This window comes from Botrytis deweyae, assembly GCF_014898535.1.
Source record: "Botrytis deweyae strain B1 chromosome Unknown BDEW_045, whole genome shotgun sequence".
NCBI classification, from domain to species: Eukaryota; Fungi; Ascomycota; class Leotiomycetes; order Helotiales; family Sclerotiniaceae; genus Botrytis; species Botrytis deweyae.
In genome coordinates this window covers 170,765-182,789 of record NW_024066252.1, presented here as the reverse complement: position 1 = coordinate 182,789, position 12,025 = coordinate 170,765, and the positions used below count along the sequence as shown (strand labels likewise).

Genomic DNA, 12,025 nt, shown 5'->3' with positions numbered 1-12,025 from the left:
TATATGCATGCACCTGTCAGAATGTCCGTGAGGGATTATATGTGTTTAGTCTTCATCTAACTTAAGATATTTATCGCGGGGTTGTAAGTGTTGTGGGTCTGTATTACTACTATGAATGATTGCTGCTCTGTGGAGCTATGCTTAATATAAATATAAAGTACACGGCCACTCCAATTTATTGGGGGCTAGGGTATAATTAGTCTAGAAGCTGACGGGCCTCTTGCTGTTATAAGAGTACGTTGTTCTCATTGGAGAACATCATTTTCCTACTCATACAAGGGCCGGCTGTATAATCAATTAGGTCTCATACTTCCCTAAAGCATCGTTAGTCTCATTAATCCTTGTGCTGATGTACCGATGTTTCGATGGCTAAGCGAGGTAGGTGTCTCGGGTGTGTCTCTATCCCCCACTCACATTCGGTGACTATGTGTGGGGTGTCTTGCAGGCCACATTAAGCGACGTCAGGTAAGCCTTAATTCAATAATATCCATGCAACCCGCATCCGCTTATCCGTCTAATAACATGCAATCTTATTATGTTTGCTTATTCTTTTACATTCCGTATTTTCTTCTCATCAGTGGAATCTTTCCATACCACCATCACCACCAACACCAATACCAATACCACCATCACGAGGCACAAGCTATGCAGAGTCAGGCACTAGGTCATGTTCTAGTCATTGGAGGGTGTGGATTCATGGGACATCATCTTGTCAAAGCTCTTTTGGATGATTCAGACGTAGAGCACGTTTCTGTATTCAGCCGGAGTCCGCGCGAAAACCGTTATCCTGAAGCATCGTACTATGCTGGCGATATCACGTCTGTTGAAGAAGTTACCAATTTGCTCACGGATATCCAACCGCGTATTATCTTTCATGCCGCTTCTCCCGATCCATACCAAGATCCACCCAATCATCTTTCTTATCAGAAGGTGAATGTGGAAGGTACTAAGAACTTGCTCGCATGCGCCTCTTCCGCACCTTCAGTTGTAGCCCTTGTCTATACATCTTCGTTGACCATATACAAGTACGATGTCAACGGTGAAATCTTTAACGCGGATGAATCTCACCCCATTCTCAACGGCCCAGTTACCAAATATAACCCCTACTCCGAAAGCAAGGCTCTTGCAGATGCACTGGTGTTGGCTGCCAATAATCCTTCTTCTAAACCATGTCATCTTGCTGGAAAGTGCTCCCACAGTCATCTTCGAACTGCATGTATCCGGATCTCAGGTATCTACGGCGAAGGAGACGAGAATATGACAATGCTTGGCCTGCAACTAGCACGCTACGGGTTGTCATTTCTGCAATTGGGTGACAACACAACTCTGTTTGATCCGATTTATGTCAGCAATGCGGTTTTTGGTCATGTCTTGGCAGCAAAGGCCCTCTTGACGGAGGTAGAGACGGACATCGCTTACACCAAGGATAGGGATGAAGATATTGATGCAGTACCACCTAAACCTCGAATTTGCGGCGAAGCATTCAATATCACAGACGACCTTCCCTCCCCGTTCTGGTTTTATATGCGCAAGTTCTATACGGCAGCGGGGCATCCGCCGAAAACAATATGGGTCATTCCTACGTGGATCTTGTTTATGCTGGCTTGGCTAACTGAGTACTGGTTCTGGATTGTGTACCAGGGAAGGAGAAGGCCTAAAATTTTGATTCGTTCAAAGCTAGAGTACCTTTGTATGACCAGAACTTATCAAGTAAGCAAGGCAAAGCAGAGACTTGGTTGGTACGCCCTTGTCGGTGTCGATGAGGCTGCTAAGAATAGCATGCGCTGGGGGCTTGCAAAACTAGGTGTTGATGTGAAAAACATGAGTTCTGTTGGTAATGAAGTTCAGAATGGGCGAACGAAGGCTGCCTAGGTGAGATGGATGTTGCATCGAGATAGATTTAGCAATATAGATTGCAGTGTAGTTATTTCTTTAAGCGAGCTAAGAGTCCAATGGCTTTTGTATCTTTTCTTTATTGTTCTAGTAACTTGTGCGAATTATCTACTATTTAATTATTTAAATACACGAACGCGGTCTTGGTATAAAGTCTACTATATTTACGTGATAGGCACCTATATCCATTATTGAGATTGAACCTCGCGAACTGAATTTTGCCCAACTTTTGTTCTCCGCCTGACAATGTTATCCAGAGTATTTGAGCAGCGGGTTTGGAATAATCTAAATGCCTTCCAAGGCCAAACCGCGACTATCTCTGTGCTCTGCAGTCTTGTTTTCAGTCTATTTGGACTTTACATAATTTGGAGAATCTGATCATTTACCATTTTACCGTGGTTATACCCCAATCGACCTCAAGTCCTACCATATTGGATACCGTGTATGTTTATCTATTCATGTAACAAATGATCAAGTTCACTGACTCAGCGGGCACAGTCTTGGGTATATCTTCATTATAGATGAATAAAATGAAGCAAAAACTATTGATTGCTCTCCAGGACATGCCGTATCTTTCTTCAATGACGCCGACGGCATGTTTGCATATGGCAGGTTTGTCTATCACTTCTTGGACTATGCGCCAAAAAACCTCCTTTCGTGACATCTATAAGGATTCTAACATCAAGCTAGAAATTACTTTCGCAACACTCGCGACCCATTCACCATCACTGCAGCAGGAGAAACTCTCTACATTATCACATCCATCTTCGCCGTGAATGAGGTATACAGAAATACTGAACAATTGACATTTGATGATTATATCACTGATATGATGGTTTCGTTCGGAGCTACACCACATGCCATAGGAGAAATGTGGGAACCTTCATCCCAAAAGCTCAATAGAGGAGGCGGCAACTGGCCTCCGAGCAAACCACTTGCGCATATTGCCGAAACTATCATACGACAACAACTCTAACCCGGCCAACGGCTTGAAAAGCTCCAACATGTGTTTTTCTGCAGCGTTCATAGTTCTATGACTTGGAACAAAATGATCTCGGAAGTTATATTACCTACGCCATGGACCAATTCCCGTACCGTGCCGCTCCTTGAGTGGACCAGAGAAGCACTTCTGAAAGGAGCCACGACTTCTTTGTTTTGGACCTACAGTGACCGTGCACAGCTATTCGTCGGTTTCAAAAATCACAATCAAAATGATCATTTTGCTCTATTTATATAAATGAAAATAAAATATTCAAAATCATTAAAATCGATTACAATTCTGAACGTATATTTATTTAAAATATTTAGAATTTATAATTTTGATAATTTTGATAAATAGGAATATTATTATTTACAAGATTGAATTTAAATTAAAAGAAAAGTTCTTGATTTTCCCTTGTTTTACTAATAAATTTTACTATTTTCAATTTATATCATCTTTTTATATAAATATTATAATAAATAAAATCCTAAAAACAAATTATTTAATTTTTATTAAATTTTAATCGAAAATTAATAAAATTATATAAAAGTTTCAAATAAAATCTATATCATTATTAAAAAGTTTATAAGTAATTTATATGAGTTTTGGTGTGATTTTGATGTTCGGCAAACAGCTGTGCCCTAGTACTGTAAGCTCCGTGAAATTGAACCTGACCTTTTTGACAGCTTTTTTTTCTTTCGACAACAGTAGCTGGAAACTGACTTACAAGATTCCTGCTCCTTGGGCTAATGATATGAAAGATGCAAATGCTATTGGCCAGAATGCTCTAACGAGGTATTTTGAAATGTCCACCAGTCAGCGTCCGGGTGCCTGCTGGCTCGTGGAAGCATTGGAGATTGAAATGAAAGCTGTGGGTATTCAAGCGCCTGATATCGCTGCCTATCTTACGATGATCTATTGGGTGTAAGTGTTGATATTCCTCACTTTCACAATATATGGAGCACAGCGACTGATCAATAATAGGATAAATGCAAACGCCTGGAAAGTATCATTTTGGATGCTCGCTTATGTTCTCCACAATCCAAGCCTTTTGGCCAAGATACGGCTTGAACTTAAACTCATCATGACAACTCCCGCATCTCAGGATCCCAACTCTCTTGCCAATTCATTTGTTCCTACAGCTACTCCCCATTTTCTCGCCTTGTACCACGAAGTTTTGAGGCTTATAACTTCATCTGTGTCTGTTCGCAATATCGCATCTCCTACTTACGTCGGTGGAAAAGAACTACAGCCAGGCGGGAGAGTCATCATTCCATATCGACAATTAATACTCAATGATGAAGTTTTCGGGGCCGATGCTGGTGGATTTCACCCGGAGAGGTTTATGACCAATGATAAGCTGAACGTAAACCCGAGCTACAGACCTTATGGCTGTGGTTCAACTTACTGCCCAGGGCGATTTCTGGCCAAGGCGGAGGTATTAACTTGTGTTGCTTTAGCTCTGTGGAGATTTGATATGCAACTCATAGATAAAGAAGATATTGGGCTTGATATTCATGAAAAGAGCTTTGAGTCAAGGGCTAAGACACAGTTTCCACGTCTGGAGATAAAGAAGCCTTGCTTAGGCATTATGGGCCCAGTGGATGGAGATGATGTTTTCGTCAATATTTCCTGTAGGGCTTGCAAAATTAACTATAAACATCTGATCATGCTTGTCTGGCCTAAAATTTTCTTTTTCTAACATCTCAAAATAAACACATGACTATTTTACACATCATAACAACGATTTTATCTTCTGTGTGTGTTTATGAAGACTACTGATCAAGTCCTTTCAGCTTGAATCCACCAGGAACCCCTTTTTGAAGCAGGCCTTGCGGATCATAAGTCTTCTTTACACTCAACAAATTCTCTTTTCCTTTATCTCCATACGAGCCCAAAGGATTCTGCCAGCTGGCTGCATAATTCAAATACTTGAAAGAATTGTAAACACCTGCTTCTTTTGTCTTCTCTTCAATTGCGCTCATGAGCGCCGTTGTCACTGAATCACCGTTTTATCATCCGACTCATTTGCCCAAGTAACGGATAATAATCCCAATACCAGATTCTCTGCGGATGAGGGGACATTAAAAGAATTAACGCTGCCCGAGACAGTTGCTGGGAACCGTTGATATATTAAACTGTAGCTTATCGATGGAATTGCGCTGATGCTTGGATAGTTGCATTCCAGAGATCATAGATTGAGGTCAAGATAGGGAGGGTCGGACTGAAAGTTGTGGTTACATAGATTTTTCTGCATTAAATCGTGTTAGTAAAATTTCTTCTGGTCCTAGATGACGACTTCTACCGTGTGCAACACGCTGACATGAATCAATGTATACGACATACCGAGTACTCAAAGGCTGAAAATCCGCTTCCTCTGTTACGAAATCCAACATGTTGGAAACGCGCATGGTACTACCTAGCTGGTTGTCGATCTCCAGGAACGGCTGAAGCACTTTCGGGGTCGTATTCGCAATTGGTAAAGTGTATTCCATGCCCATAGAAACGATTTGGAGACCTTGCTGGTAGCCGAAAGCCTGAATGATTGAGGCATGGGGGTCAGAGTTGACAGGGCTCATAAAGTCATTGAAGGCCTCGAGCTGTTGCGTAACTGTACTTCGTGTCTTACTATACACCCTTGAGGTAACATTTAAAGCGTGAAAGACCAATCGCCACCAGCCCATCCCGCTCTGGGTTTGAAGTCCACCAGTACTTCCTTGATTGGAGGATTGATGATCAGGGACAAGTTGCTACTATCAGCTCCTGGATGAATCCATGCCCCACCAACCGGCTTGACATCATAACGCAAAACTAGCATTGAACATAGAAACGATATCTCATTCATGGCATAAAACCTCCCTGGACATAGATTAACGCCACCACCAAAGCCTCGGAATGCACCTGGTTGATATGGTTTACTTTTCATAAAACGATGAGCATCGAAATTGTCAACATCTGTTCCCCAGGATGATTCATCAAAATGGTAAGCTCGATTTGGCATAAAGATGAACGAATCTTTCTTCAATAGATATTTATCGTCAAGCATGGTGTCTTGAAGCACGATTCGTGTTCCGGTGCCATCCGCATAATGTCGCAGCGATTCGTGCAGAATAGATCTGATGATTGGCACATCCCTGATCTTACTGATATCCATCTCGCGAGAAAGGTGTCCGTTTTTCTCTGAAGTTTTAACAAACGGTTCCACTGCGTTTCGTACCTCTTCCACAAGTTTGGGGTCTGAGAGAAGATGGAAGACAGTCCAGAATGCCGTGGGGGTTGTGTTGGCTAAGATGGCGTGCCCACTAACAGCGTCAATACGAGCTCTATCGAGGAGTGAGATTCCAGAAGTGGTAGCAACTCTGTCCTGAGATTGGACAATGTGAGACGCCGTTTTGGGACCTTCATCCGCATAATACTTGAGAAATGCATCGACCATCTTTTCGCGACCTTGGTACGCTTTTCGACATGTGACTTTTGGCAAAGGAAAGGAAATGAGTCCAACAGCATTGTCCTCAAAGTCTCTGTCATGAGTTAGGATTTGATCTTCCAAATTATTACATTGATAAATTACCTGAACGCTTGTGATATTTCCGGGTCTTTGTATGGGTTTCTAGGGCCATAGAAACTATCCGTTACGGAGTCCATGATCGTGTCAACAATCCATTGATTGAGATCAACCCTAGTTATTTCTTCTAGTCTCGAAACAGTACGTGCGAGCTTCTGAGTACCATCCCTGGTAATGTTCAACAGGTGTTCACCCGGTTGCATCTCTTGATGTTGAAGCGTCATGCCCGACTTGAAAAAACTCGTTCCCTCTTCTTCGCCGTTCACATTATGTGTGACTATCTTCGCTGCATGCGGGCTCAACCCTGCCATGCCCACGGTGAAAGTTGCTTCGACGTGCCAGAATGAGAGCTGCTTAGATTGTCTTTGGACAGCAAGAACAAGTTCGGGTGAGTTGATAATGTAGACTCGACCACCAGGCATACCAGGTATGGCAAGACCAAAGATACGCAACTTGTACTTTTCACTGGGTCGCGCACGCGTTAGTTCAACATGCCTGAAAGATTTCGCTTTCCAAAGGAAAATGATGAAATGAGAAGCAAACCTAAGTGCGATATAATATCCATACTTCTCCCAAAGTAGTCCCACAGCATGTCCAATGATTGGGAATTTTGGATCAATGTATGGTGGTTCTTTGGAATCCCGCTTTACTTCAAATACGTAGTTCAAGAACCAGACGAAGCTTACGATGGCTGCCAGCGAGGCAAATAGCAGGTTCATGTTGTCAGATATGAAATGTAAAAACAAAGCAAAAAGTTGCTGGGAAATGCGGATTGTTGAATTGGTTTGTGATGGAAGACTATTCGAAATATTTGATTTATTGTGCCTTATTGTGCCCTATTGTGCCTCGTTGCGCGTCATGACAGAAGCAGTACCCTGCCACCACTGTGCATTTGGTACCCGTTCTCATCTGCAAGAACAGGTTGATAGCGACACACCATAGACAAGGATTCCAAACAAAGGGGGTAACGTAAGGATGATAGTCTGGTAACAGTAGATGCATGTCTCCGTCGTGATTTTCGATCATGTGATTCTTAATTCGGCGGAGACGCGGAATATATTCTATCGCTTAGTATCACCAATAAAAAGGGTGGAAGGGTTTAAAGTGGGCACACCCTAGATTTAGAGGTGCTGAGCCGCCTGAGCGCATATGCAGTCAGTATCACACTACTAATGAAGGGTTTTCAATATCATATTCATGCTTATATACAGTACAGTGAATTGGACTTGTTACATGTGGGCTGTTATAGCCCCCTGTTGTGTCTAGGTTGAGACCATGTAATCCATTAGCGATACAACGCAGCTTGTCGAATTAGTATCCAAACTCCATATAAGTTTATTTGAATTCTGCAATAAAATATTGAGATGCTACATTGGTTGCCTGCTACTGCAATGAAAATTCTTTAGCTCACCCGACCGAAATGTCAGAGGCGTAGCATATAATTAGCGCAGAATACTTGTTCTGAACGAGTTAATCGAAAATAAACCGATGGGTATATGAAGGAGTCACGTCTAAACAGGAATGTATAGAATAATAGAATAATAGAATAATAATTCTTTTAAATTGTTACGTAAGCGGACACAATAGGAGTTGTAAGCTTTACTACTATACTATACATACAATCTATTCCAAAAGGCATAGTATCAGGGATCGCTTCCTAATAGCTTACTACTATATATATATTCATATAATATAAATCTTATTTATATTCTTATTCATATTCTTATTTATATTCTTATTAAGATTCTTATTGAGTTTTTTAATCCTTATATATAGATTCTAATTCAGATTCTAATGTCGAAAAACGTCTCAGGTAATTATACTTTAGATGTTTACCTATGCCTCTACTTATAAATATACTTTTATCTTTAAATATATCTCTATTAATCCTTTTAGTTTAATTAATTGATTCTATTATTATAGGGCTTAATCTAAAACTAATAATAATAATAAAAAGCTCTCAATTGCTTTAATCTAATTATTTCTTTCTCAATCGGATTTTCCTTTCTTTTGAGATTATATACTAGATTAAAATGATTTTATAAGCTTTCTATAATCGGAAAAACTAAGCTTTAACTAGTTAAAAGTTTCCTATATTATTTATAACTAATCAGAAGGGGTTTTATAATCGCGTATTATGAAAATAACATGGTTATAGATAATTCTGCTTATATAATATAATTCAAATCGATCTCTGTTAATTCTCCGAATTCATGAATTATTAATATTTTAGAAAAGAATTAATCTAATGGATTTTAGATTATATACTAAGAAATTGATATTTAATCAAAGAATATAATTCAAATATAGAGATTAATTATTATTTATTAATAAATTATCAAATTTTTATTGATAAATAATGTGGTATTGAATAATTGTTAAGTTTTTTCATAAAAGTATCGAAAAATAGAAGGGGTGCGGTGCGGTAAGTAGGTTCCAGAACTCTTACCAATTGGAAACCTTGTTGGTGTGTCTGCATACCCCACTACGATAGTGAGGTGTTTGATAAGGCGTGTATGTCGCAGGACTCAGCCATAATGATTTGGGATAATAGAGGCATATCTTTCGAGGAGCTCATACGACTTCTGGTATTCTGATTAAAAAATTCATTCATAAAACTATGTACGAAACATTCGGGATATGGTATTGTTGTAACTGTTGGCTTGATGCACATGGATATCTAAGTGAGAGATTAAATTCTCACTGTACGAGCTGCGGTCATCCTAGGTGCGTGGATTGTGTGTCGGAATGGGTCAAAATGCGCGTAGAAAGCTCGCCTTTTAGTTTACCTATGGGAGACGGGGGGAGGGGGAGAGAAACTGATTTACAATCATACTCAGCAGCCAGATGTCGTTCCGGGTTCCATGATCAATGCAACTGGCCATGGGGAATCGTTGCAGATTGCCCAGGTATCTGATTCAGCTGGATTTAGCCCGAACGTGGGCCCTCAAAATACAGACGCACCTGAGCCGCAGGAGGGAGAAATTGAAAACTTCGATGCTGATCGGCATGACTTGTGTGCAATTAATGCTACCGAGGTAGAAGCTGCAAGTTTGGAAACGAAAGAAAATGGAACACAAGGAAGTAGTAATTTTAGTCTGAAACGAGATTCTTTGCAGTCACAAGTGTCCTCCGAGTATGCACTCGACCTCTTCATTACGGATCCCAATTCATACTCTCGAGAAATCACCGTTCTCGAACATAGGATCCTCCAGCTTGGACCAGATGCCTTCAAGGAAATCAAAGAAGATGACGAGACTAGGCGATACGTATTGCCGTTGCGACATTTGGATGCTGGCTTGGACCCCCTTACGCCCTTTAGCCCAACTTCTGATCAACAGCTTAGAATAAACGGATACATCCAGCTCCAGGTTTCCATGAGCATAGAGACGTTATCTTCAATAATAGCAGGAACGCGATTGTTAAAACATGAAGGATTTTGCAACAGCTCCACGTATAATATTATCGTGGCAGATATTGACCGCCCGAAAGTCCTCAATGTTCGACCGGTTAGTATGCCAAGCTTATCTCTATTGCTCGAACTTCTCCGTGAGGTGCAAGAATTCATTCGGCAAGAAGACAATCAGCGACTGGACTCGGCTTTAGACGATATAGCAGAAATATTATTGCACATTGTTGTGAGTCTTGGCCTGGGTATCCCTCAAACCGTTTTAGGTGTGGATAAGTACAATCTAGAACGACAGCAAGATATCTGCCATTTGTTGAGCTCCATTCTAAGCCTTTTGCATGTCGCATTGCTATCATTTGTCAGGTCGCATCTTGATAATTCTGGGCACACGCCGAGCGGGTCATTGAGTGATGGATTGCACATCGAGTGTCCTGGAGGTACATTATTTTTGACATCCCGGCGATTGAAGTGCCTAAATGGCCTCCTAAAGCAGCCAGTTTGGGCCATCAGTTTTATTCCCACGAATTCAACGTTATCAAAAGTTGAATGCGATGGATTTTATCTTTCTTCATCTATAGATCATCTTGCGGAGTTATGGGGTCCCCTGAGACTTAATAGTACCGGGGAGTCGACTGCCTCGTCGATTGAGACTCATGGCGGTAGACTTCTAAGTGCCGAAGATCACACATCTTTAGTCCAACCACTGGAATCAGAGGTACTCTGTCATTGGTCTAGTTGGATGGAGACGAACTCACTCGAAAACACAACTCCCATCGACACAGCCAAGCTCCTCTTGATTGGCGTAAGAACTATACCACAAGCTGCTAGGAAACTTCAGAGATTACCGAGATTCAATACCATTGATATGTGTGACTGTTCTGACAAATATATCTCTCAGCCTCGGCACCGCGAATTCGAGCTCGGTACCCGCCCTCCCAAATGGAAAATGAATGAAAGAACCGCACAGGCCTCTGGTGGTCAATATGTGACAATCACCTTGGGATTCACATACAAGTTTGATGCAGGCTGGACTTTGAAAGACGTGATACTCGAAGACTGGGTCAACGCTGGCAAAACGGATGCATCACACATACCTAATCGATATTTAGTGGATTGTCTTGCCGTATTGGATTTTAGTTGCTGATCTGGTCATGCTCGAAGGATTAGCTTGTGGGCTCTGCTCAGAGACTCTGCTACTAGAGGGTATCTCTATCAGAAATTCAATGATGGAGTAGAGGAGTTTAGGGATATTACGAGCTTGCTTGATAGATTGGGTTCCATTGATTCGTTATCCTCAATTTGGACAACGATACCGGTCACCCAGAGGAAACTTCTGATATTCAGCTTCAAAACGATATTGAAGATACTAAAATTCACGGGGATTGGAGAGGACAAAAAGTTACAAGCATGGGATATTACTTCTCATGATCGTATTGATGGCAGGAGACTTGTTCCTCGGTGGTCATCTTTTGTCAAGGATGATAGCAACTCTGCTAGGTTTGCCGTCATCACAAGGAATTGCATAAGATACAGTCAAAGCAATGATCAAGCCCTGACAGATACCGTTCTTCAAACTCAACTATGCATCACAGCAGCACAGAGAATAAATAGGAGTCTCGCGGCTCCCGAAAAAGATGCAGAAATGCAAGGTACCCAGTCAAACTCGTCGGCTACGTTCTCATCCAGATGGGCCGTTAACCGGTCTCGACCGATAGATGTTAAATGTCGTCAATCGGCAGATAGATATCAAACCATGAATACTGACTCCGGGCAACCACCTCCTGTGAACCAATCTGATGCAGAAAATAAATTGCTAGATCGTATAAGAGATAACCAGAGGAAAAGACAGATAGTTTCTAATGCGGCATCACAACCATCTTGCACTGGAGACGATCCATCCATATTAGCTTCCCAACATCCATCCAACAATCCATCTCCATCCCGGAAACGTCCAAAGACTGGAACCTGCGATATGCCACCATGAATCATAAATCATGCCCCCATTCTCTCTATCCGCAACAGCCTAGGCCAGAAAGTTGGAAAACTATCTGTAGAACCAGCAATCCCTATTGATCTCACTTTGCTTACCGAAAAAACCACTCTGCAAGCCAAATGGAAAGAAGTTACCCGAATGAATATAATTGGGAATCTCAAGGAAAAAGAAGCGCAGCTAAAT

The 12,025-nt window shown here is 41.4% G+C and overlaps 4 protein-coding genes across 4 annotated transcripts; 3 read left to right on the top strand and 1 right to left on the bottom strand.

The window, feature by feature from the left end:
- Positions 1 to 645: 645 nt before the first annotated feature.
- EAE98_011205 (uncharacterized protein) lies at positions 646 to 1,872 on the top strand (the record flags this gene model as incomplete). Its single annotated transcript, XM_038958827.1, has 1 exon — positions 646 to 1,872. The coding sequence occupies one exon, from the start codon at positions 646 to 648 to the stop codon at positions 1,870 to 1,872; it is 1,227 nt and encodes a 408-aa protein (XP_038804831.1).
- Positions 1,873 to 3,473: 1,601 nt separating this feature from the next.
- On the top strand, positions 3,474 to 4,676 carry EAE98_011204 (uncharacterized protein; the record flags this gene model as incomplete). The annotated part of the gene is made up of 4 exons (XM_038958826.1): positions 3,474 to 3,524; positions 3,606 to 3,799; positions 3,860 to 4,509; positions 4,672 to 4,676. 4 exons carry the CDS (start codon positions 3,474 to 3,476, stop codon positions 4,674 to 4,676), a joined length of 900 nt encoding a protein of 299 aa, XP_038804830.1.
- A 255-nt stretch (positions 4,677 to 4,931) lies between these two features.
- EAE98_011203 (uncharacterized protein) lies at positions 4,932 to 7,376 on the bottom strand. Its single transcript, XM_038958825.1, has 4 exons — positions 6,984 to 7,376; positions 6,447 to 6,905; positions 5,222 to 6,396; positions 4,932 to 5,126 (listed from the first exon to the last, which is right to left on the bottom strand). The coding sequence occupies exons 1-3, from the start codon at positions 7,157 to 7,159 to the stop codon at positions 5,526 to 5,528; spliced, it is 1,506 nt and encodes a 501-aa protein (XP_038804829.1). The 5' UTR covers positions 7,160 to 7,376; the 3' UTR covers positions 4,932 to 5,126; positions 5,222 to 5,525.
- A 1,822-nt stretch (positions 7,377 to 9,198) lies between these two features.
- On the top strand, positions 9,199 to 11,833 carry EAE98_011202 (uncharacterized protein; the record flags this gene model as incomplete). Its single annotated transcript, XM_038958824.1, has 3 exons — positions 9,199 to 9,204; positions 9,281 to 10,957; positions 11,066 to 11,833. 3 exons carry the CDS (start codon positions 9,199 to 9,201, stop codon positions 11,831 to 11,833), a joined length of 2,451 nt encoding a protein of 816 aa, XP_038804828.1.
- Positions 11,834 to 12,025: the final 192 nt, after the last annotated feature.

Coding starts and splice junctions, on each gene's coding strand:
- EAE98_011203 (XM_038958825.1), bottom strand. CDS start 7,159: ATGAACCTGCTATTTGCCTCGCTGGCAGCCATCGTAAGCTTCGTCTGG. Junction 6,906..6,983: donor GGATATTATATCGCACTTAG/GTTTGCTTCTCA, acceptor TGCGCGACCCAG/TGAAAAGTACAAGTTGCGTA. Junction 6,397..6,446: donor GAAATATCACAAGCGTTCAG/GTAATTTATCAA, acceptor AACTCATGACAG/AGACTTTGAGGACAATGCTG.